Source organism: Grus americana, chromosome 15 (assembly GCF_028858705.1).
Source record: "Grus americana isolate bGruAme1 chromosome 15, bGruAme1.mat, whole genome shotgun sequence".
In the NCBI taxonomy this organism is placed as follows: domain Eukaryota; kingdom Metazoa; phylum Chordata; class Aves; order Gruiformes; family Gruidae; genus Grus; species Grus americana.
In genome coordinates this window covers 15,916,580-15,942,580 of record NC_072866.1, presented here as the reverse complement: position 1 = coordinate 15,942,580, position 26,001 = coordinate 15,916,580, and the positions used below count along the sequence as shown (strand labels likewise).

Below are 26,001 nucleotides of genomic sequence, written 5' to 3'. Positions count from 1 at the left end.
GTTCGCCCTCAGGCAGCGGCAAGTGGAGGCGGCTCCTCCCGCGCGCCGCCGCTGGGGCCGCCCCGTCTCCACCGGCAACGCCGTAACACGGCGGTGCCGCCGCTCGCAGCGGGGCCTGGGCGGCTCCGGGACCATCCGCGCCGCCGGTATCCGGCGGGTGAGTGCCGGGAGGTGCCTTGGCCTGATGATGCTGAGGGGTTTTGGAGGATCCCTGTTATCGGTGCGGTGGCCGCCCGGGATTTCGAGACGTGCCCGGGTGGGGTGGGGTGGGGTGGGAGGACAAGGAACGGGGAGCTTTTCCCCTGTGAGGTGAGTCAGGGGACGGGACGGCGCGGAGTCGGGGGAGCTGAGGGGCCTTTCCTCCGTGAGGTGAGGAGAGGCTTGAGGGACGGGAGGGCGCGGGGTCGGGGGAGCTGAGGGGCCTTTCCCCCGTGAGGTGAGGAGAGGCTTGAGGGACGGGAGGGCGCGGGGCAGGGGGCTGAGGGGCCTTTCCCCCGTGAGGTGAAGAGAGGCTCCATCCCCGCGTCTCGGTGCCCGGCTGTCTCCAGCTGCCTGTTCCCTTGCCCCCGCCGCGGCTCACACGCACCTGTAGAGCTCTGGGTTTTACTTCGGTTAATGTTTTTTTCTGGTTGAGCTGTGAGGCTGGTCTCCCAGCAGCTGTGCATACGTATAATTAACTGCATAAAATCCCTTAAGAAATAGCTCTTGCAGAATAATTCCTAAATGTGTTTTCTGTAGATGGATAATTGTAACTTCTCTTTGCAGCTGTTTTTTAATTTGCTGTTGTCCCACATGCAATGTAATTGTCATATAGGTTGCTGACAATATTAATACCTTTTTAAATCTATATTCCTGAGGATTTAAGCTTTTTACTCTAATACTTACATCTTTTTGGTGTTATGGGTTTTTTTTAACAAGGCAAAGTCTTCATATAATGGATACACACATCAGGAAAATGGCTCAGTTGTTGGACAATGATCAGTTTTTGGAAAAAGTTGGGTAAGGATACTGGACTTCATAAGTAGATGTAAAGAACTGTAGCTTGTATAAACTATGTACTGTGTGCCTTCAAAAGATTTATCATATATCAAATGAAATGTGTAAACAAATGCCAAAATATAAACCAGTGCTACAGAAACAACTTGTAAAGACTTTATGGCAATACAGGAATATGGGTAATGAAGTCATCCAGTAAGATTCATTGTCTTGTAGGGTGACAACAAAATCCGGTCTACAGGGTGATCATCCATCATGTCAAGATTTTACTATGTCTCGTCTAGGACCAGATAATGGGTTGCTGGTAACACATATCAACAAGACACAAGATGTGTTGGTAGGCGAGTTTTCCTGCTAAATGGAGCATCTAGAAAAGTAACATGTACCTACTATAAATACAGGGTGGGGAATAGACACTTGATAGGTTTCCTTCCATATGTTTGCATATACACACAGACAATTTGAAACTATGTATAGTTTCTCTGCAGAAGTGAATCTGCCTGTGAACAAATGGGACAAAACAATAAAGGTAGATCAACTGTTGATACTGCATTTTTCTTTAGAAAAGCAGAAGACAATGTATACCCCTTCAAACTCTGTGAGGTGGGTTTTGGAGACGCTTAATTTTTCTTCCACTCTGGTAAATCACTGGAGTATTTCTTTTACTAAACTCTCCTATTTCTTATCTTCCTCCCTGTCTCCTTCCCCTTCCTTTAGCTCACAATCTGAGGATATTATGAAACTTTCTTTTCTTTTGCATCCCACATCCAAAAGAGTATGCCAGTACCTAAAATTCTGTTGTTCCTGGATATGCACTGCCTACCAGCAGCCATTCTTAGGGCTTAAATTTTTGTCGCATTTGAACAGCACATTTCATTTCTCATACTGCATTTAATTTTTTCATTTCATCTATAGAGAGCAGAAATGAAGAAAATACAGTCTAAAAAGGTGCAAACCACAGAAGAATGGCTAAGAAACTACAGTTTAGAATCCTTGCAATTAACATTAGAGCATCTGATAAATGAAGGCAATATTATTTTGTAAGTGCAACGCCACCCTTTCTTTAGTTAGTCCTAATTTGTGGCATCTCTGATGCTAATTATGCATAGTGTTCCAGGAATTCAAGAAATGATGTTGAAGAGATAGAGTTTACAGAAGAGACAGTTACCGATTTTGAGTCCAGACTTTCTGAGTAAGTATCCATCGTGTTTATGGTTTTGACGTGTAACTGATTCTATATCCCCATTCCCATGATTACAGGTACTGCCTTAAATCTTACTTTGTTATCTCTGGGAACTTCAGAGTATCTCAGCATTAAATCCTTTCTGCTGACATTTAGGGTAGGTAATAATTATTTGTCAATACAGCTGAGATTTTTTTAATGAAGATGCCTGTCAACCAGGTTTTGAACAGTTTCTGTTCTGCTGAGATTTAGGGTAGATGATAATTATATGTCAATACAACTGAGTTTTTAAATTTTTTTTTAATGAAGATGCCTATCAACCAGTTTTGAAGCAGATAGCTCATTTTAGAAAGGCAGCTAGTGAATGGTTGGGTTTTCACAGGTAATGCTGCGTAGTTGTGGGTTATGTTTACTGTAACTTGGATTAGTTTCAAGTCATGGATCTAATCATGACATGGAAGTTAAAAGTTATCTAAGTGAATTTTAAATGTATGAAATCAAGGAAACTGAAATTGAGGAAAACAATAGGTTCAATAAGCTGTAGAGTAATTGCAATGTTTTTGCTGGTTTTCACAATACTTGTGAGACTCTTCTGAGGAGTGCAACTACTTCAGCATACCTCACTGTGTCAGTCACAAAGATCCAGAACCTTCAGAAGGTCCACCTTCAGTACTTGGGCCTTGCGCCATCTAAGCAAACTGTCTGCAAATCTGGTTTAAAAAAGAAGTAGCTTTTGTGTTTTGGAAAAGCAAAAAGTTTTTCCCCCTTTACAATGTTGATTTAAAGTTTCTTATCACCAAATTGTAAAAACTATGCACATGATACTAAAAATAAGTTAAAGTAAAACAGTTTTAGAGGACAGTGAGCACTTTGTTTTACCTCAGGTTATACCTATTTTGAAATCCAGTTGTTGAAAATTGTTCTGCAGTTAGTCCAGCACTTCAGTGAGTGTGCCGCTTTTTAGTCACAAGATTATATTTCATGAGTGTCTTAAACAGTAGTGTAGTTTGTATTAAATACACCTCCTGACAATAACCTGTGTGTGAAGAACTAAACTCAGCTTTGCCTGAGCTTCTGTTGTTCACACATACACATGGGATATCTCTGAACAGAAAAAGCGAGTAACTGATGAGAAAACATTTCAGTAATCTGCTTTTTCAGATAGCTACATATTTAATCAGTCAAACAGCTTTAGGGGAAGAAGTATTTAAATGTTAGCCCTGCAACCACCGGTTGTATGAGAACACTGAAAACAGTATTTTTAAATAGTGTTTCTCACAGATTTTGCATCTGTGAGAAAAAGGATGTGATGAAGACAAATGGCTGATTGTTACATTGATACACAATGCAAGAGAATGCCTTAGCTAAATGTGTGCTATGCCTTTTGTCAGAGTGATTGAACTTTATCAGCAGCGAATTCAGTGGCTGTTGCAGGACAGCAGAAAGGTAACTTTAACTTTGCAGTATATTTTTAAATGGAACTGTATATGGCATTAAAGAATAAATTAACTTTTGAATACTAGTGAAAAGTGGCTTCCAGCAAGCTTACGTATTTTCATGATTTACTGTGAGTTACACATCATCTGCAGTGATACTTATCTTGACAATGGATTGTTTTTCTTGATCTTTCATTGGTGTGCGGCTTTCTGCTTTCTAGATCTAGTCTTTTTCTTTCTCTTAGCAGTCTTAATCATCAGGACCTCTCAGCAGGATTTAAATGGGAGCAGACGATGCTGAGCTTAACCTCTGACTGGAGTGGAGCTGTCTTGTCCATTGTGCCCTCTCTTGCACAGCTAGTTAATAACTTATTGTGATTCCTGCTCAGGAACAGGAAAGGGGCATAACACCCCCTCAAAGGGCATAGAGAAAGAAGTAGCGTTCCAAAATCTAGCTTCCACAAAGTTGCTCGATTTAACCTGAAGGAGATGCTGTAGACAAAGTTATTTTTTTTTATCCTCTCAAATAATGAATATGTTGTCTTGGGAAGGAGGGAGTATGATTCACTGGTAAGGATAAACTGGGAGCCAGTAGGCTTTTTTTTTTTTTTGCTTTTTTTTTTGCTTTTTTTTTTTTCCCTTTGAGTTTGTCAGTGTCATCTTTGTGTTAAAAAGCCTGAAGTGAAAATAAATACCTAATAATTGATTTTTAAAATGTATTGTACAGAATAAACAGTAACATTTTTAAACCTTAGATAAGCTTAGTATTTACAATGACTTTTCTCTTTTAAGGTGTTTGGCCTTATTAAAGGAACCAAAGTTGGACTTGCGGTTGATGTGTCTCATATGACTTATGGTCCTAGACTACTGGATTTTCAGAAGGACCTTTTGGCAAGTAATAATAAAGTGAACTTTGGCAATTACAACATACTAATCAAGCTTTTGTGTAACTACAAGCCAAGAACTAAGTAGAGGAAAATCTGCTTAAATTCATAATATGCAATAAAAGTTTTCTGTTGTAGAAAACTATGTTTTAGATATCTTTGAAAGTGTAGTCTTTGTTAATGTCTAGATCCAAACAAACTCCAGTGTGTGCTAGAATAATAGTAATAAAACTTTCCTTAATATTTGGAAATTTCTCAGTTCTTGTACCAGCATTCTCTATGGAATATGCTTGCCTGACAGAAACAGCTGTTAGAGCTAGAACCAAGTTGTACATAGAGCTATTTATAGCAAATATAGTTTCCTTATGCCTTTATGTTTTGTCAAAACAAGGCACACTTCACAATTTCAGTCAGAACCTTGGTGAGTTAATCGCTTCCTGAAGTCCCAAAATAAACTTGTCCTTTATTATGCTCTTCAGTTTTATAAAACTTTTTTAGTAAGGAGGGAAGATATAATGTAGCTGGTTTACTATCTAACTTTGAAACTTTGTAAAATTTAACTTTCTGCATTCAGAAATTATGTAAAATCAATTTATATTATCTGCAGTTTTCATTTGTGTGTTTTAATTAAAACTTCTTCAAGAAAACTCAATTTCCACATAGTCCGCTTAGCCTTAATACCTGAACTATTATTTAGCCCTATCCATGAATATGTATTAAACATTTTTTAGTAATTGCTTGGTGGGTGAATTTGCCCATTCTAGATCAGTATGTTGTTTCATGTGCTCGTCAGCTGAAGAGAAAAACTGATACCAGTACAACAAATATTCCCTGTCTCCTGCCCCACTAACAAATTGCTTGGATTACCATAGGTTTGCAGGTTTTGTCTCTGTGCTCCTTATCAAATATTTCAGTCTGTATGACTTTTTTTGGAAGCTTTTCTCTGTGGTAGCTGAAAATATCGCTGTCAACTATTTTTAGGAAATTACTATTTTCATTGTTTTACATAATAACCCTACTAGAAGCAGCATGGATAGTAATGCATTAACAATTTTTTATTTATTAGTGCTTAATAGATGAACAGCTATGTTATAAGAAGCAATTGTACTGCCTCTCATTCAGTACAGAAATTTCACCTCTGTGGGAGAGTCCAAAAACCATCAATGTTCGTGTGTAAGTAAGTTCACTTCTCTGAAAAATAAAGGCGTTTCAAAGAAGGTTTCAATTTAATTAGAGCGATCTCTTGTAGATAATAAATAGTGGTTTTCATCTTGTGCCTGCAGTGATTTGTAAGATGGGAAAAAAAAATCAGTGAATTTTAAGTGCAGTCAATGATTTCAAGCTGGTTGTTCATGCATAAAATATTTTAGCAGCTCCTGTGGCTTGTAGTAATCTTCATGATCTATCTTATTTAGCACCTGTACATTAAGTGTACTTATTCCTTTCTTTCCCCCCCCTAGGCTACATGAAGCAAGACAGTGGATACAACAGCTAGAGCCCGGTCAAGGCTGCAATTTGCTGAAAGCCTTAAAACACGTCCTTATGATGAAAGAACTGAATTCTCTGGTTCTTATTGTAGGAAGCTGGTAAATTTTTTTTATCTGTCCTAACAACCAGCTTTAACCTGGATACAGAATTGGTACAAAAATCTGAACTCGATACAAAAATAAATGGAAAATTTAAGATCCAGGTTTTATGTGGGTTTAGTTCATGACACTGAATTCCTTTATTTCTTTTTTTTTTAACTATTTATAAATCTTCTCTTTTCTGATACGAAGCTACGTTTTCCTTTGCAGAATCCATTGAGAGTCTTCTAGCTCTAAGGTTACATAAATAAAAATCCTTCAGCATCATTAAGGATGTCAGTGAAAGGGTCCACACCTCTGGGAAGATTAGATGATGAGCTAGATTTTCATGTAAAATAGCATTAAGCATTCAAAGATAGTTTTCTCTCTGTCATCTTGGTGTTGATGGAAAGCTTAAAATGTCTGATTAGATTAGATATATTATGGACTTAAATTCTGCAATTCTACTGTCATCATTTGAAAACTTGCAGGACTGGAGTCAGGATTACAAGAAAAAGACTACAGTAAGGATTCTAGGAGTGTTATTGTATTCCTAATTTATTCACCGTATTTTAATGTATTTTTAAAAAAGCATGGTATAAGCTTGGCAAGCTTGATATATAGAGTGATTGAGATCATATGTCAGCTAACTTACTGAACACAGTGTTCAGTTAAAAGGTTCCAGGTTTTGTTTAGGTTTGCTTTGAACAGAAAGGAAAAGCTTTTAGTATGTGCAAGTGAAAACTTGTTTAATTTCTGTCCCTGGCAGAAGTGTAGCTGGAAGGAAAGGTTTTCACTAGCCGTGAAGAACCAACAAAACTCAGGGAATGAAAGCTGTGTGGGTCGCTGAGTTCTAAACACAAAGCAAAGTTTTACTTTCTCTGGTGCCTTTGGAAGACAATGGACATCTTTACATACAGTTGAAGATCTGAGTTGAAAACTTTTCTATTGCAGTTTGTCACGGGGCAAAACCACAATTCCTGATTTTTACCTTCTAGGGCTAGCAAGGAATAATTCAGAACATTTCATCCACAAGCTGTTATGAACTGGAATAGAATCTTAGTGCTTTTATTATTATTCAGGTTTTCAAAATGGAACCAAACCTCAGTAGTGGTACCTCAGTAATTGTTGAAAGAGGGAGAAGAGGTCAAGTTATGCTGAAGAATTGGATTACATTCCTGTGATTTTTTTTTTATTTCTTTCCCACTCATTTTTCTTCCCTGTCTTCTTCAGTATGGCCTTTTTTCTCCACTTGATTAGTGCCATTGTTCATACTATTTTTTTTCCCTTATTTATTTATATCAGCCCTGATCAGTCTTTGGAAATACTGTCTGACTATGCTCAGCAGTGTATGCTGGGGAGAAAACTGCAGACTCATGCTGTTACATATGATTGCAGCAATCCTGCTTCTGTTGTAAGTAATCATGTTAATACTTAGTTCCTTAAGTGTCCTGTCATTTGTTTCCTGTTGAGGTGCAACGTCTTCTCTCATAAACTTGTGGGGAAGCTAACCTGCTCATTCAAGAGTTCTTGATCTAGAGTTTTATATTCTTTAGATTTGTACACATGAAAAAATTTGTTTGGAGCATTCATCCTGGTTCATACCAAAGCGAGAAGTGGCAACCAAGTGGCATTGACAGGCTTGGCAGCTGAAGGGAAACAATTATTTCCAGATAATCATCCTGTGTGTTTACAGTGAAGACTTTGGGGCTAAGAGGTCTTTTACAGGTGAAAGCAGAAAAATAGAGGACTTCAGGTAGGCAATACTGCAGTAAGGACAAGTGCGTAGAGAGAGGGATCATAGGAGAAAGGCAGGGACTTGAGAATGAGATCATATGAGTATGGCAGTCTCTGGGATAGGAATATTTCTGTATGGAATTGCATCAGTGCAAGACCTAGCAGCCCTGCTCAAATTAGTGTTCATGGGCAATGGTTTGGATGTTAGCAGTGACTGCCTGAAGGAGGAGGAGGACAGAAGGCTAAGCAGTTACTTTTGGTTGCTTCTGCATAGGAACTTGGGTTTAGGTGTTGACTGCTTGTTTAAGCTTAACCCTAAGGCATTTAGTGACTTAAGTGACAGGGAGGACACGATTGAAATCCTGGTTTGAAGATAAGATTAGATGCAGTAAGGGTATTGTGGTCGTGGAGAGAAGGATTGCAGTGGTAGATAGTAGGAGAGAAGGAGGTGGCAGAGTTGAAAAAAGCAGCAAAGGTTAAGAAGTAATTGTGGGCAGGGGAAGAGCAGTCTAATCTTTATACTTGTAGACTTTGATCTGACTAGCACCAGCCTGCCTTCAAAGGAAGAGAAAGCAACTGGCACTTGAACACAAGGTGAATAAACTTGATCCTTGTTGCCTGTTTTGTAAATTTCTGTACTGAGTTAGCTTTTCAGCCATACTAAAATAAGGCTGGTAAGAAAACAGTGGAAACATAATTACTTTGGCTGTCTTACTACGTGTACCTCAAAGATTCTACCTCTAATTGAGAATTGAATACCAACAACCCATGCTATCAAAAGAGACTACCAAATCAAAATAACTATTTTTTTCCCTATTTATATATGTAGGCAGTTCTAAAGCACCTTGCAGAAGCTGTAAGAGGCTGTTATCATTGCTACTCTTCAAAGGGAGAGGTAGGTGACAGCTAGAGAGGCAAAGCGTTTTTCTCTCTTTTTGATGATTCTTCATTTTGAGAAGGTAAACTAATTATCATCTGAGTAGAAGTTTATAGCAAGGCCTGGTGCTGAAAGTCTCTGTCATAGAAGTGCTGAGGATGTGGTCAATAAACCTGTGGTAATTCTTTCTGCAACTAAAAATGCTTTCCTAAAGGCACAATAAATTTTGCCGATATTTTTCACTGACTTAAAGCTGATGAATAGGATGAAAGCAGTGGCTTCTTGTAGACTGATTCAAAATAATAAAATAACGTCTTGTTTATAAAATGATGAATAACTTATATGCAGTGCATTAGATATATTTACACTCAGTTCTGCTATGCCAGGCAGTCTTGTATAGATGTATGCACATCAAAGGAAGAAAGCTGAGTTTGGTTGGTGTTTGGATAGCAGTTAACTTATTTTTTCCCCCCTTTGTTTTTTTTTATGTACAGAATTTTGATAGCAGTGATTTTCATCTGCTACTTCAGGAATCCCAGAAGGCTAAGGACCTACTCAAGAGCATCAAACACACTTTTCAAAGAAGAATTGGTGGCTCACTTGTTAGTAGAATAGCAGATGTATGTATCTTTTTATTTTCAGACGTACTTGGAAGTATCAGGGTAGAAATTTTTTAGTGTTCACAATATGAAAAACATTTATATGATTAATCAGGTAATTTGATAAGTGAACTTAGAATATTATGTATTGGCCATCCATTGTAAGAGCAAATTAAGGCCAAAACCAGTAAAGGAGACATTTTGCTAGATGTTCTCCAAAATGCAGCAAGTTTATAAACCAACCAAAATGGAATGAAAAGAACTTTGTACCATGATCATAACAGAAATCTAAGAGAATCACTAGCCTAACTGTATGCATGTTCACGTGATTAAACTTAAATCAGTTGCAAAATCGTAAGGTCTTGTCTATATCTAATACTAGTGTTGAAGTTAGGAAGTTACAGGCTGTCTGTTACACATCTGTCTCTGTGGTGGTCCTATCTTAAGAGGATTTGGCACCATTTGTTCTGTAACAATTGTCTTGGTAATGTTTCTATTTTTTGTGGCTTTTTACCTTTTTTTTGAAATAAAGGAATACTAGTGCCCTGTAGGAGTTTTTGTTGACTTGTTTCCATTGGTGTGAATGAAGGTAGAATGTGGGTCATTTGACTCCGTGCTCAGTGCAGGTAGAAAATGGAGCAGTCAAGATTTGATCTGTGTGTGATGAAGATCCTTTTCCTCCTTACTTCTCTCAGAGAAATGATTGGCTGTTTTCATGCCAGTATGTATAACCATGATGTTTTAATTTCCCTGTGAGTTTTTGCATTGTGGCAAGCACAGTGAAGTTAATGGAACATTGTTCCCCAAACCCCATTTTTAGAAGAACCAATGATAGCTATTTTCAAAGTGTTTTGCTTGTTGAAATCCCAGCGCTTTGGTGAACGTAAGTAAAACTAATACTCCATCCTGGATATTTAGGATTGAGGGTACAAAAAAAATTATGCTAAAACTTGCAAGAGTTTTTCTTAAAATCCATTTCAGGTTTCCACAGAATTTGCAAATACAGCACCTTCTAACTTCTTACCAAAATCTCCAAAGCATGAAGGACCATTAGTTATTCAAACACCATGCGTCCTAGCCAAAACCTCAACAGACTGGTTAAAGACAAATGGATTGAAAGGTAGCACAGAAAGAAAAGCTTAACAGGTATGAAACATGAATTAAAGACAGAGCATGTGTTTTATTTCGTTTCTTTGTTCCTTGCTATAGCTAAAAAGTTAAACCTTTATCAAGTTTTGGCACCCAATGCTTTCTCTCCTGTGGAAGAATTTGTACCTATTCTTAAAAAAACAGTATCCTCAACTCTGCATGAGGTAAGTGATGGGCACCCTTTCTTTTTCTTTTTTTTTTTCTTTTTTTTTCTTTCTATTGCTACATTTTTCTAATTAAAATCAGTACTTTAAAAGTAGTGAAATTCTACAGACTTTAACTGAAATTGGAGTTGTAGATTCAAATCAGATACTTACACTATTCTTAAGAGTGATTCAGGGAGGAATTCCATGTTAGCGTAGCTTATATATGCTTCTGTAAACACAGAACTGTATTATTTATCCTTCTAGAAAGCAATGGTGCAGTTTGAATGGTATGATGGAACTGTGAAAAATATCCACGTTGACCTGCCAGCATTATACAACTATCAGGTGAGTTGTCTATAGTGATATGGCCTTGTCAGGGCTAGATTACCGTCTAATTATTCCACATTAAATGTCCTGTTAAATAAGTACTGCAAGGATTCATGTGCAGACAGCTGTCTGCAGTGATCTCATTAGACTTGGGATCCAGAATCTTATGGTAGTGAGGAAGGAGGCTAAGCAAGAGAAAGAGCCTGTCAGTGCTGCTCATAAATACAGCAGTGTGTATTTTGTTATCTGTGTGTAAGAATGAATTTACATTATTTTACACATGTATGTATGAATCCTTTAGCCCGTACATTGAAAGGATACAACACAATAGAGTACTCCTGCTTGCGTTAACAGAACTGTCCCGTTTCATCTTGGTTTAACCATTTGAAAAAAAAGGTTTGTATTTTGTTTTCTCTCTTTGAAAGTCAAACAAGTTTTGTGAAGAAGAAAGTCTAATTGTTACTGGCTAGACCAAGAAGGACTCAAGGCATAGCAGGAACATTCTAGGAAGTAGTGTCAGAGCAAGCTTGGATGATTGTTGCATGACTTGAAAGATGTTGTGTGATATGAAAGTATGTGCAAAGGCACATCACATAGCAGCAAATCAGAGCATCTTCCTATCATGGCAACTTAGACCCTCAGATGTGTATCTATATGAGAGTTTCTTTCTCTTGTGTAGTTTGGGGTGGATCCTACAGCATCCAGCACCCACTCTCCTTCTGTTTGAAACCTTGCTATAACACCTTAAGACCAGTAATGTAGTACAATCCATATAGAGAGCCCAGTAGGACTTGGACTGTATTCTGAATTCAGCATCTGAATCAGATGATCATAGACATCACGTTAGACTTTTCATTGTGAATCCTTCACCCTTTCCACATGGGAAGTAGCCAGTAGTCTCTATTGTAAAATGATGAGATCCAAATCTCATAAGTTCTTCATGATTGCCAAATGGTAATATTCTGCAATGGTCACATCAGAAGTACTTCACTCTGAAGTGACACTTTTACTAAGAGTAGCATTGTAGCCTTGATGGTGTTCCTACACACTTTTGCCATGCGTTTAGACAGAATATGGTTTTGCTGATGTGAAATGTCAAGGACAAATTATTTTTGTCCTGAAATGTTTTCAGCATAACCAACCTTTTTTTACGAGTCAGAAAGCAGAAATTATTTCTACTTGCTTTATAGACAGTTGTCATACTTTTGCTTTACTCTAAAGTGTCAGTAGAAGCTGGGTATTTGTATTTCATGTTTTAGGATATGCTCAACTGTTCTTTATACTTAATGTGAATTCTGAAAATTGTGCTAGCATAGTGCTGCAAACCACATTCTCCTAAGTTATTCTAGTTTGTCTCCTTCATCTACAGCTTGCATGGAGGCTTGTGGGTTTGTTTTTTTTTTCTCCTTCCAAAGTGAGCATGATATGAGCAAACTACACTCTTCAGGCTTAGCTGGGCATATGTGGACAGTGGATGCTGCAGCTTTTGTTTTGCAGCTCAGTATGTGAGGTGAAATACTGTGGAAGGGTTTGAGTCCTGGGAAAAAACAAGAGGATTGTGTCATCGTGCTACATGGTATGATGAGCAGAGACACCCAGTGCTTTCAGATCTAGAGCTCGACATTCTACAGTAGGAGCAAGACAAGAACTGCTCTCATCCTGAGGCAAAAAGTAGCAATCAGACAATGGAAGCTTTTAAGTCTTATTTGCTATTAGTTAGCAGCAAATTAGTGGGAAACTATTTCCATGAAAGGGTTCAAGAAGGTTGAGCACACTCTGTTACCTAGGCTCAGAAAGCTGGCTAGAGTTCAGAAAAAAGTAGATTTGTCCAATGATACAGATTGACCCATCTAATTTGAGAAATCTGTGTAATACTTATCCCTACTCCATGCCTTCTAGTCTGTAACTATATGTATAAAGGCTGTTTCTCAATGGTCTTTCAGGCCTTGAGAGATCCCAGTAATTTCCTTAGAAAGCAATGTGGAGTTTGCCTTGGAAGATTTAAGGGGTCAGTAAAAATGATTTGACAATACTAAAAGTAGAAAAACATCCAGCTATGTACTCTGGCCCACAGAGACAGAGGGATAGATGTTGGTGATAAATACGGCAGATGGAAAGTAGGCCAGGTAACTGTGTCTTTTGGATGGCATGCGTGGTACCCTAAATTGTAATTGAGTGGCAAAACAAGAGGATATCTCAGTGGCTGAGTCTCTGGTAATATACGTGAATTTTACTTTGGGTAACTTTTTAGCAAGTAAATTAGTTTTGCACTATACAGGTGGCAATGGCTTTGGTGTCTGTCTAAAGGGAAGCTTTAAAAGAGAGCTTACAAACAATACTGTAGATGGTGTCACTGATGAATTCAAGAACAGTAAAATACCTTACAGATAATAGATTTGCATTAAGTATTGATTGCATTGTCTCAAGTCAGAGTAGCTTTTTATTCCAAGACATGTTAATTTGTGTTAAGCACAACTGAAATTGTGTTAAGCACAACAGGCTGGCCATTCAATTTAAAGAACAGATAACATCAGTGTCTAAGACAACACTCTATCTATCTTCTTACCTTTCCTTCTATCTGCCTTGAGCTACGTTGCACTCTGCTCTCTGCCATCCCTTACATTCACCTTTCGAACTGGCTGCACAAACTTACCGTGCTGCTTTGCATTTGCCTTCAGCCTGATAGTTGCCAGACTTTCTTCAAGATGATAGCAAGGCTGCTATACAGTTTTCTCCTTAAGCTTAAAGATGAATTAAGAACACTATGAGGTCGGAGATGTTAGGATTTTTGGATGTTTGCCATGGTGATACTGCTATAAAGATAACCTTGAAACTACTGGCACACCAGGAGAACATTTACACTGTATGGGGTATTGAGGATCTTTGAGGACTTCCTTCACTCTTTTTAGTGTGGAAGAAGTAGTGATACATATGTATATACACACACACACACACTTGTATCAGTAGTGATTCTTGAGGATTTCCTCCTTGGTCAAAAGGACATATAATGTATATAACATGTAAATAATATATACATATCATGCATACATATGCTTGCAAAGGTCACGTTCTATAGAGTTTGGACAAATTGCCTGATGTCTTCAAATTGATACTGTGTTAATGATTTCTGTTTGAAAATACTGTCTTTATTTTAAATGATGTGTTTTGTTATGAACACTGCCTAAAAATGCTATTGAAGAAATGGTAAGCTTGCCAAAACTGTATTTTTGAAGTATTTTTTTTTCTTTTTTCTAAAATGCCTGACCGCTATTTTGGAACACACTAGCAAGGGGAAAAGAGGAGAGTTTAGACCTTTAGACCCTTTCCTGCTTTTTTATCATTGTATGTTTTTCTCATGGACTATATTCTCTTATCTTTACTAAGAGTGAAATGCTTCTGTCAAAATGAATGAAAATGATTAGGTTTTTTTATTACTATGTTGTCATGTTACAGCCAAATGCATTAAGCATTTGGCAATAAAAGACTGACTTGAACTTTTAATTTTGAACATAAATTTTCTGTATTTTATCCGTAGAAACTCCTTGCTGAAATGGTAGGAATCTATGAGAAACGAATTGACTGGCTGTCTCTTGCTAGCAGAAGAATATGGGGAAGTGTTTGTGAAAGGAGGTATCATACTTTGATAGCCCTTTTTTGTGTACTGGTGATGGTTCTAGTTTGCCAGCCTTTGCTTTGTGTGTAAGGCAGCACCAAGGAATACAGGATAGAAAATAGTCAGATGTAGAGACAACAGTTGCAGATATGACCAGTGGAAGCAATCCACTTTCAAAAACAGATATTGATATTCAGCTTTTTTAATGATCCAGTGAATTTAATTAATCCAGTGATCATTGGTCAACACAAAACTGCAATTTCCATGAGACAGGATGAGACTTTTAAATTTACCTAGCAAGTCAGCCTTTGGGGAATGTTCGGTCTTAAATCACACATAAACAGAACCTGATGTTTCTGGCTAAAGGCAGTGTTTATAGTCGGCTTTCCAAACCCATGCTATTAGTATTTACGCCTAGAGTTTTTCTGCACAGCTTCTCGTGGGTTCTTATCAGAAGATGAGATTTGACCTACCAACTACCTTCTGTGCATTCTAGCACCAGGTTACAAATGTCAGTGCAGATACAGTAAAAAAACCTAAGATTCTTTTCATAACCACTGCTCCCAAGATATCCCCTGTCCATTAACTGAAACCATCCTGCACTGTCTCTACAAGCAAGACTTAATATGGACCGTACTGAAGAAGGTCATCGTTAATGCTTTTTCTCAAAACAGGTGATGTGTCAGATAACATCAGTCAGTCCATACCTGAGCAACCAGTCTGTCCCTGACTTGCTGGGAGAAAACTTACCATTTATCTTTGGAGTAATACTACATGTGTTCCTGGAATGATGGCTGGGGAAAGGACAATGAACTATCCAGCTGCTCTTCTCATTGGATAACATACACATGTTTCAGGCGTGTTTTGGATATTCAAGTACAGAGAAGAAAGAGGACCTTTTCAGGGTTCAACAGCCATTATGGCACTGTGTGTGGCAGTATCCTGATTATTGCATAGCTTAAGAAAGATAAAATTTTCTGTTATTGTTACTATATTTTTTTAAATCTGACCTTATGTTTTGCAGATTTTTTTAAAATATAGATTCGGTGTTTATACATTTTAATATATAGCTAGAAGATACTTTCCCTGGAAAGTTAGAGTACAGCGAAGATAAGAACATGTAATTAAATAAGATTTTTTTTTTTTTATGAATAACGTATTTCTTATATAGGGTGGTTATACTTGTTGATGTATCAGTGACAAACTCTATGTACATCATCCATATCCAACATGCTTTGCGACTTTTACTTGAGGAACAAATGTCAGATAAGGATTACTTCAATATTATAGCGTAAGCAACTATTTAAGATTTTTTAAAAATAATTGTAATGCATTGCAATGAAAGAGGTGTGCTGAGAGCTTGTAGTTATTAATGGACATACTTTAGATTTTTTTTAATTGTATTTAACGTTTTCTGAGGAAGTAATTGCAAGAATGGCACTGATTTGTCGTTATTGGTTAAGTGCATGGATCAGATGTACAGAGACCAGATTAGTAACTAAATTAGTAATTAAAAATCACTCTTTGGGGTGTGAGGCTCACTGGAACTGCATCTTACCTGTAACAAATTCTCATCCTGCTATATTGTTCATAACGGTATTAATTCACATGTCAGAAACTTACTGGAAGAGGATTTTGGTGTCTCAGGTACCGTAACTGAGAACACCCTTTAAATTTTACAGCAAGTCCAATACTTTTTTAATAAGTAATAGTATTAAAATTCTGTACTCAAGACTGGTAGTCAGAAACATGGCGCAGCACTGAACAGCAGCTGGGCAGGGTTTTCACTGGCAGGTAAAAGCAAGAGACAGCAGCTCATGGAGGTCCAAACCTGGTGGGAGAATAGAGCCCTTACCTCACAAGAGAGATACAGGCAGTGTCTGAAGGTTGGGGCTTTTTTGTGGCAATCCTTCCGCTGAGCTTTTACCAGCTCACTTGGGATCTTGTTCAGGAAAGAAAAATGTGGTTTGACCCACTGCCTTGAAAATCTGACAGCTCCTGAGTGATGGATAAGTGTGAATAGTTAAATGGTTTGAAATAGAAAATAATTAGCATCATGCAATTTTACATCTGTAATACCCCAAATGAGATTTTTTGTTTTCAGTGAATTTATTCTATCTTTTTGCTTGTTCTAAAGTATAATCTGAAAATAAATTGCTGTTATCTTTCCATGAAAGATTTGGGAGTGATGTTGTGCCTTGGCAGCTGGAACTGGTTCCTTCCCAACCAGAAAACTTACAAAATGCTTGGAGGTAGGATCAAATAACTTTCCCGTACGTCTGAATTCAGTGGTCATAGGTACCATGAAACAGATAAAACAGAGAAACAGATTTAAACAGCATTGTAAACAATTAAGAAAATTGATAAGTTTATCATATTACAAAAATAGGTTGCCATGAACTGTTCTACAATGATTTTTCATGATGGTTTGTTGTGAAAACAGCATTATAAAGTTTGATGTCTTGGTGACTTTGTATACAGAATATATATGTACACAGATACAGAAATGTCTGTTTAAGAAATGCAGAGGTTACATAAAGAATTGAAAACTGCTTCGAATTCAAGTGGGATCTGAACGCTAAATTATGGTTTTTTTCCCCCCATAACACTGGCAATAAATCCTAAGTTTCTGTTTGTGGAGTCATACACTCAGTGGTTTCATTATACCTCTGTGGCTTCATTTTTATTCCTGTTAAGTTCTACTATATTATAACTTTCCCACATAGAACTAAGCAAGAATTCTTTCATCTCTATGCTCTGAATCTTATCTTAAAAAACTAGTTTGCCATGATGGCAGTACCGAAACTAGAACAAGTAATTTGGGTCAGTATATAATCTACTTTTGCTCTGTCATTGTCAAAAATTTTAGACTCCAGTGCAGTGTTATTTAAGGTTCTTATTTGTCTTTATTGCTTTAAGCAGAAACAAAAAACTTTTGTTGCTTCATTCTTTGAACTGTAAACATCTTTTTTTTAGGTGGGTGTTGAGCTTGCAGTGCAAAGGGAGTAGAAATTTCATGAGTGCGCTCAGGAGAGCTGTGGAAGTAGACTTCAAAGACAAAGATAAACACAAATCACAAGGACTTTACCTGCTGACTACTGGAATACCTGATCAGGAAACAGTAAGTGTCATCACAGGTTTTGTGACTCTTCTGTAAGGTGTTTGGTTGGGTTTTTTTCTATAGCTTGTTGACAGACTACTTCTTTACATATCTAAGCTAGCACAACTGTCAGGATCTCAAACTTCCATTTCTGCAATCACTATCCATGTGTTGGAGGTAGCAATTATTAATATGTGTGAATCGTAGAAAATTCAGGAGGTGTTTTTAGGATTCCTTTCCCACTCCAGCTCTGGCCATCATCTCACTACAAATTTCTGAGTTTGAACAAACCAACTCTGTTTTTTCATATGATATCATTTCCTTATAACTCATGGGAACAAAGCCACAAATAATTTTACAGTGGAACTCCATAGTACATTACGTAGAGACAGCTCCTGTTTTTAATAACAGTAATCCACTGCTTCAATATACATTCGTAGTGCATGCGCTCTGTGGGTGTTAAGCCACATGCACAGCCTAGAGTTCCTGAACATATGGTAGTCCAACTGGATTAACCATGTGTGTACAGTAGAGTGTCTCTTGCTTTTGTTACCAAACTCCCGGAAACTCTGGGCAAACGTAAGAAATCATTAAGAGCCCATGTGGATAACAAGAAAATGAAAAAAAAAAAAAAAAAAAAAGCCAAATGCATCCCTATTTATTTGCTTCAGTGCATGGCTACTTCAAAGGCGATGACCTGTGTCTTTGATTCCCATAGCCACCCCATCTCACTTCTTGGCTGCAGTAATGCTGTTGCCATTGTCACTAGTAATAGCGACAGGTTTTGTGTATATGCATGATTTGAGGAGGCATTCAGCTGCTCAGGGTATGTTCCTGTACTGAATTGCTCAGGTTGGGAGTATTTGTACATCAGTTCAGGAACCAATGGAGTAGATGGAAGCCCATCTGAGGTAGAGGGTCGCTACTGACTTTTTCTTTTTTTTTTTTTTTTTTCTTTCTTTCTCTGTCTTACAGCACACAGTCAGCACTTATGTGGGTGAGGTTTGCAGAGGTTTTGATTTGCAGCTTCATGTCTGTCTGTTCAGTGTAATGGAGGACGTTGACTCCAGTGGGATTATTCCAGCTTGCTACGCTAACCCAACTGAAACTGCCACTGCTTTTAAAGAAATAGTACGGGCAGCCAATGGGAGATTTCATTGGTTTGGGGAAGCAGGTATGTGAAAAGGAAAGTCAGCACATACTTCTTCATTAATTAAATAATATTTATTAATGCTTATTTTTCCCCCAAATCAAATAGTTTACTTTTTAGGATGTGATAATGCTATACTAGCACTGAGATAAAAAGAGGTCTGAGTTTAAGTCTTTCGCTTGTATTGCAGAATATTATAATGCAGCCTTAATGCAGGAATTTTATTTTTTTTTCCTATTTGAATTCACTGTTTTCTGCTAGATATTTTAAAGATGCACATTTAAAATATAGTTACTAATGTGGTACACCCAGACTGCCTGGCATACAGGAAACAAAGGCTTTTTGATTTTTTTCATCGATATTTGGCATGCTCTACAAATTGTTGTACACTTTAAAACCAGATGTATTCTGTACGCTTAAAAAACCCACACTGATTAGCATATATTTGATTATCAGGTATTTTTGAAAGTGATGATATCACTGTTATTGTGTCTGAAATGGAAAAAGCAAACAACTACTCCCAAAAGGTATGAATTACATGTGTCTTTTTAAGTTATGTTTTTCTTCAGAAAAAAAGTCAACAGTGTTTGTTTAGCTGATGTTGGACAAAATGAAAGTCCTTGTAAGATGGGCAGGAACACTCTAGAGTGTGAGAATAGTCACCGTAAATCTGGTCTAAAAAGCAGTTGTACAATAGCACTGCAGTGATTGGTGTTGGAGGGGCCATGATTCCTTATGAAATACAAGGAGTTTACAGTTGAAGTGATTCTCTGTTTTGTTGCAAATCCTATGATGAATTCTTCTCAAGTAGAGTTAATTGTTTGTTATAATTATATATATAAAAAAAATATATTTAAAACTTTTATATACTATATAACAAATACATAATATTATGTTCCTGTAAGTTGCGGTGGAGGGAGGGGTTGTCATTGACACAATACATTTGTTTGATTCTAAAATAATTGTTTTCCGAAGTGTACTAACAGTGTAGAACTGGACCATATCTCTCCATATCACATGCACATGACTTTTTCCAAAGATATCTAACAAAGTGACTGAGGCAATATAGCCAGTCTGGCACTACGGTTGTTGCTTCTTACAAAAGTGTGATTAGAAAGACATATGCAGTGAGATATTTGCCCAGAGGTCTGAGCATCCTGTTGCATGCAAGTCTGAGTCACAGAAGTATTTTTAAAAAGAAGAGTCAATGGATATTCAATGGGATCTTCAAATATTTTGTTGTTATTTAACAGTTGCATGTACTTAGTTCATCATCTTCCAATTTGTTTTGGTCTTGGTATGTGTACTGTTGCCTTTTCCTTTGGAATGTTTTCTCAGAGCAGAGAGGATTTCCCTCCTATGTGTTTGAGCAAGCACAGCACAAAGGGGTCTCTTCAGTTAGAGGTATTAAGTGTTACCAGATTAATAAATTTGTTATGAATTTTATTTATTATTGAAGTAATAATACAGAATGCCTGTCTTTGAAATGCTATTTATTTAAATTTCATGTATATGAATTACTAAATGATGTGAACTTCCATTTCAGTGTGCATTGCTAGTGGAGTCCTTGAAGCAACGTTCAGTAAATCACACTGTTAATCCGTTTATACCAGAAGGAGACTCAAATGTGCTTACGAAGAAAGAGAAAAGAAGACCACAGAAGTTGCCACCTCCTAAACCCACAGCTCTGAGTCTGGCTAGAATGGTTTGAAATGGTCCCATTTTTAAGATGCTGTGTGTTTTAATTAGAGATCCTGCCCAACTATCAGACGTTGCTCTTTGTGAGAGAAGTGCTCAGGCTGAAAATTTGAAGGAAGTAAAACAGCACTGTGATAGTACTCTGATTTACATTTTAATTTGCATTCAAAATGCTACATAAACAAAAATGTACATCTTACTAATTCCTGCTAAGTAATTAATTATAATAGAACCACATTGTAGTGTCTGAAATTATCTAAATAATCCCTCCTCTAACCTCAAAAATTTAGTATTTAGTGAAAGCAAAGGCAAAGCAGAAAAGTGCTTTACCAAGTTACATCTATTTTACAAGGCCTTCTAGCAAGTACTGAATTTTAAGGTATCCTGCTCATTTACAGATGAGACGGCTGCAGCTGAGTAGCATGTTTGTAGCCACACAGAGAGCCAGCATAAAACAAGAAACAGGATTCACGATTTATTTCCTGCCCGCTGTGCTTATTTCCATGGAGTTACACATGGAGTTATACATGGAGTCTTTAGGGATTTTGCTAATGTTTTCCTTGTTAATTTTGACTGCGTCTGTTTTGAGTGGGTGTGCAAATCAGTAATACACATAAAGGACCAGTGCTTACCACTTTGATGTATCAATGACTAGATACAGAACTGCCTCTTGCAAAGGATGTCCTTAACTTTTGACCTGGAATTTTCAGGTCTCATCTTTGAAAAAGGAATGGCACTTTTAAATGTAGGTGTGTTCATGTTGCAAAGTTCTTTGTAGGTAAGCTCAAACAGGTCTTCTATGCTATTTGATCCAAACCAGTATATTCTCAACACCTCTTCACAAATGCAGGAAAAAAAGTAATCGCTTAGAGATATGACTACATAGCATAGTTTTACAGGGCTTAAACTTGTAGAAAACCAATACAGGTTTGTCTGTATGGTGATATTTCTTAGTAGAGCTGTATGTTAAATTTGATGTCAGTTACTTGAAGAGTCTGTGTCACAGCAAAAGTCTGATCCTACAGTAGGGTTAAACAAGTGTTCATGTTGTTTAGCAGACTGCTCAGCCCCCCGAGAGTTGAGCCATACCTAGAAATTACGGTTGTCAGCACTAGGTTTCCAATATTCAATAAAACTCTGAGGAAAATACTATATACTATATTCTATAAAACAGTGCTGTTACCATACTAGACTGCTCCTTCAAGTAAATCATCCAAACTGCTGGTAGATGTCAGTTTTATGGCAGCAGACAAAATTGGTAAGATAATTAAAACAGAGCAATTAGAATTACTTAACCTAGCAAAAAATTGCAAATTAACAAGTCGTTGTGGCAATCTGCTGACTTGTCAGAAGAGCCAGAGTAAAACAGGAATTAGAGAATAATGAAGGATAGTTTGCTTTGAATAATGCAGTTATGATCCAACTGGAATACTTTTTAATTTTATGCACTTTTAGTATACTAAAGAGAACCATGGTGCAGAGAGAAACACTTCCGTAGGAGTACTGGCATGGCGTCCTACTAGTGCCAAAGCAGAAATTCCACCAGGTCTGTATGGATTAAGGACTTTTTATCTTCAGTTTCTTTGGGTTTTGCTTAAAAGGCAGTATTAAATTAGAGATTTAATTTTTTAGAAACGCTTGCAATTTTGATCTTTAATCAGACTGATAGGAAACATTGCAGTCATTTGGAAATTACTTTGGTATGAGCTTTAGCTGTAATGTATCTAGCTTTCTTTTAGCTTGTGAGAGGAAGGAACACTGTACAGGTGTATAACTATTTCCAGGTCATATGATTGAATACCCCTCCTATATCAGGGAATGTCAAATGTGTGTGGTGGAAAGTAGAGCCCCGCTTTGTCCCATGCCTGACGTCATAGTTAGAACCTCGCTTCTCTTGGTTTTCAATTCATACTTCATTTTTTTTTTTTCAAAGGTTCAACAATTCAGAGATTTATTATATTATTAGTTCAATATATATATTTCTGCTAATACAATTAGATCCCATTGTATTTAATATGCTGTTCCACTTGATTTATTTATGATGCAGTAATGAAGGAAAACTACAACACAAACGTCAGGTTATCTGGTGCTGACTCTTGCGACTCCTCCTGGTGTATGAAACAGCTCTTAAATCGATTCCAGTCACTGTTGGTCCCTTAAAGTCCAGTTCCTTACTCCTCCATTTTTGTAATTTTCTTGGGTTTTTTTCTTTGCATCTCTGCTAACATCTGCAGATTTTTTTTTTTCATTAAATTTGAGTCTTGAACTCTATTGATTTATTGAAATTAGATTGTTGATATGTAGCAGTGTTTACAAATCTGGATTTATATTTGCATATGAGGTGCTTTGTATAATGTTAATTGGCTTTTCTAATAGATATTATGCTAATTCTAAACCCCTAATCTTCTGAAATTATGCCCTGTGACATTCTTCCTGATGGTAATCTATAAATTTGTAAAGGTTTTGGTTCCATTTCCATGAAAGTAGCATAAGTAGTTCTATAATATGGATTTTTCTTAACAGGCATCTAAGAAAATTAAGTATTTATAATTGTGGTAATAGGAAATTATTAACTGAAGAACAGGGTTGCATGTAAGAGTTTTATGTAGCTGAAGTCAGTCAACATCTTTATTTATTTTTAATTGTAGTACAAACACTAAAAGAATGGCCTAAGACTGAGAATAAAAGGAATCATAAACCAAGGAAGCAGCCAGAGTTTTCTGTGTCAGTGTTTTATACTGATAAAGGAAGAAACGTGGGTATGTGTTATTAGGGTGAAGCCATTTTATTACCAGCATTATTATTATAAAACTGTTAGAATGTTAAGTCACTGATAATCAGTGTGCTTTAAATAGTGAGTGGAAGCGAGTTTCACTTATCAAATAGTGGTGGGGTTTTTTGGTTTGGGGTTTTTTTTGGAGGGTGGGGATGGCTCTTTTACTCTTTTTTTGTGGTTTTGTGGTGGTTCTTAGTCCTTCGGGATCTTTTAGTCAAAGATGCTCTAAGGAAAAATGCTGTCATCATGGTTTAGATGATTACAGAAGATTTAGTTTGGAATTTTTTGAAGGTGACAATTTTTAAAAATAATTTTTTTTTTAAAAGTACTTTTAGAAATTTGGCATTTTTTTCAAATGTGGAACTGTGTATGAAATGCTATCTGTGGGGGTTTTCTTGTTTTGTGGATTTTTTTAATCAACAGTCATATGTGATTCAAAAGGGCTATGATGTAAACCTAGGACTCCCAATATTACTTTGTTCATTTTCTTAACTAGGTACAGTATACCGAAAGTACCCAAAGCTAATGTGCATAAGAAAGTCTGTTCCCTCTGTTACATTGCCAAAAAAAGAGGAAATCTGTTCAAGCAAAGAGGTATTTTGCTCCTTACTAATAAATTGACATTTTAGAATTATCCATGTGAATTAATGTGAATGTGTTAATTGTGATTCTGTATGAAGTATTATTACTTAAACTATTCTATTATTTACTAACAACCAATCACTCCATTTGTTTGTCTTACAAGTGGCTGACCAAGTACAGTATTAAAAAACTTAAACTGGAATTGCCCAGATTAATGTTTGGCCCAGGCTGTACTCATCAAAAGAAAACTGTGGAGTCTCTGCGCAAGAAAGTATCGGCAAAATACTGTACTATCTTCCCTAGCGTAGAAATCAATGTAAGCTTTTGCAGATGTCACATACCTACATCATTGAAAGGCTTTGTATTTGTTTAAGACAATGCATGTTGATCTATGTTTCTCTGATGTTCCCTCCACTATTCCTGATCTTCTTTCTGAATCACCCTTCTATTAGAAAGCTAGAGGTCTTCTATTTTCCACAAAAAATACTTAGTATGTTTGAAGTGCAAACTACATGGGCTCTTTAGAACGTATAGCATCTCTGCTGCTCATACAGTGTGAAAAATAATTTTAAAATTTTAAGTAAAGCTTTTAAAAATCACGTGTGAGTCAAAACTAGGAAAATGTTGGATCTTGATTGTTTTGGTCTGTGTAATGACTGGAGAGAAGCATAGAAAGTTAAGTCCAGGATTTCATTGTTCTGTTATATCTATAAAACTGTCAGAAATAATGCAACAGATGCACCTTTCCAGTCAAATTATATAATTCTGTTACCCAGACAACTGGCTGAGATGAGAACTAGACTTTTCTAATTTGGGGAAACCAGTTATTTAGTAGCAACAGAGTCACAAAAATTTTCTTATACTATTTCATAGATGTAAAGACAGAAAACCTAATCTCCCTGATTTCTAATGCAGACTTTGCATATATAGCAGCTGAGCTCAAATCTCCTGAAGTAAGATGCTCTTGTACAAATTGAATTTTTCCAGGGGGTTGTGAAACATCTGCAATTTCAATCTAAAGAACTGGAAATGTACACTGAACAACTGGAGAAAGTGTTGCAGCGCTATATAAAAAGAATACAGTGGCTTCTGTCAGGTATTGGTGTGCATCTGTTTTTCTATAAATCACAACTTAAACATACGTAAAATTTTGTCTATTCTTTCTAGTAGAATAAATCTGAACATAAATCTGGACCTAAAATATGAATAAAGGTCATCCATTTTGCATTTCATTGACATTTTAATAAGTATTTTTATGACAGTAAAATAAGAATACAAGAGAATTCAGCATCTGTGTAGCTGATAAACATCTATCTTGCTGTGAAATAATTAGGGCGGTGATGTAAGTTTTTCCTTTTTGTATGTTGTGTTAATGAATACAAGGCTCCTGGTGTCAGCTATGAACAGAATAAGTACGATAACATACAAGCAAAATTAGCTTTTGTATTTCTTTTGCTAAGAATGTGTCACACTTAGAAGTTCAGCATCGCTGCTGGTGAAAAGTATTTTGATCCCTCTTGCTCATAAAGATCTTTGGGAAACAGTTTAATTTTTTGCTGGATTGTAAAATAGGAGCTACAAGTTGTTTAATGCAAGTTGCTACGATTGGCTAGTAATTAATGCTTGATAGTGCTAGATTTGTAATGGTAGAAGACTTTTCTATTATTAAACTTTGAATTACCTAGTTTCCACACAGATTAGAATTTATTATGTAGAAATGTGCCCAGAATAACCCCTAAAGACTGAAGATTTTACAGTACAGTCGCTAAAATAATATGGTCAATAAAATAAGCGTATGTAATGACATTAGTTTTAATGTTCTGGCCCAGGAAGCCGAAGGTGGTTTGGTATCATTTTAGAAGCAAATGTCTGTGTTTTGATTGATACATCTGGTTCCATGGACCCATATTTGCCACATGTCACGAAAGAACTTACCTCCCTTATCTGGGAACAGCTGAGAAAAAATGAAGTCAGGTATGATAGACTACTGATAAAGACTGAAATCTGCACTGCTTATTATTATGTAATAAGATTACTTAATAATTACAAATAATATGATAGTGAAACACAAGTGATTATGTTATGTTAGTGTGACACAAACTGCTTTTTCTGTTCTTTTTAGCCAACTTTTAATTCTGAGCTCTCTAAGATTTGAGCCTCATTTGCCATAGGCTAATGCTGTT

The 26,001-nt window shown here is 36.8% G+C and overlaps 1 protein-coding gene across 2 annotated transcripts in view; it reads left to right on the top strand.

The window, feature by feature from the left end:
* Positions 1-90: 90 nt before the first annotated feature.
* Positions 91-26,001, top strand: part of VWA3A (von Willebrand factor A domain containing 3A) — a 40,801-nt gene continuing 14,890 nt past the window's right edge. For both annotated transcript variants that reach the window (XM_054843478.1, XM_054843479.1), the window contains exons 1-28: positions 91-157; positions 919-999; positions 1,213-1,333; positions 1,912-2,036; positions 2,114-2,188; positions 3,571-3,625; positions 4,408-4,506; positions 5,566-5,672; positions 5,960-6,085; positions 7,370-7,478; positions 8,631-8,696; positions 9,173-9,298; positions 10,259-10,397; positions 10,487-10,590; positions 10,837-10,917; positions 14,435-14,529; positions 15,684-15,803; positions 16,690-16,764; positions 17,489-17,633; positions 18,588-18,786; positions 19,219-19,289; positions 20,309-20,467; positions 21,916-22,006; positions 23,109-23,219; positions 23,733-23,830; positions 23,982-24,134; positions 24,806-24,914; positions 25,648-25,792. In XM_054843478.1, coding sequence (XP_054699453.1) covers positions 935-999; positions 1,213-1,333; positions 1,912-2,036; positions 2,114-2,188; positions 3,571-3,625; positions 4,408-4,506; positions 5,566-5,672; positions 5,960-6,085; positions 7,370-7,478; positions 8,631-8,696; positions 9,173-9,298; positions 10,259-10,397; positions 10,487-10,590; positions 10,837-10,917; positions 14,435-14,529; positions 15,684-15,803; positions 16,690-16,764; positions 17,489-17,633; positions 18,588-18,786; positions 19,219-19,289; positions 20,309-20,467; positions 21,916-22,006; positions 23,109-23,219; positions 23,733-23,830; positions 23,982-24,134; positions 24,806-24,914; positions 25,648-25,792 — 2,969 coding nt within the window. In that variant the 5' untranslated portion in view covers positions 91-157; positions 919-934. The remainder of the gene's footprint in view (positions 158-918; positions 1,000-1,212; positions 1,334-1,911; positions 2,037-2,113; positions 2,189-3,570; positions 3,626-4,407; positions 4,507-5,565; positions 5,673-5,959; positions 6,086-7,369; positions 7,479-8,630; positions 8,697-9,172; positions 9,299-10,258; positions 10,398-10,486; positions 10,591-10,836; positions 10,918-14,434; positions 14,530-15,683; positions 15,804-16,689; positions 16,765-17,488; positions 17,634-18,587; positions 18,787-19,218; positions 19,290-20,308; positions 20,468-21,915; positions 22,007-23,108; positions 23,220-23,732; positions 23,831-23,981; positions 24,135-24,805; positions 24,915-25,647; positions 25,793-26,001) is intronic.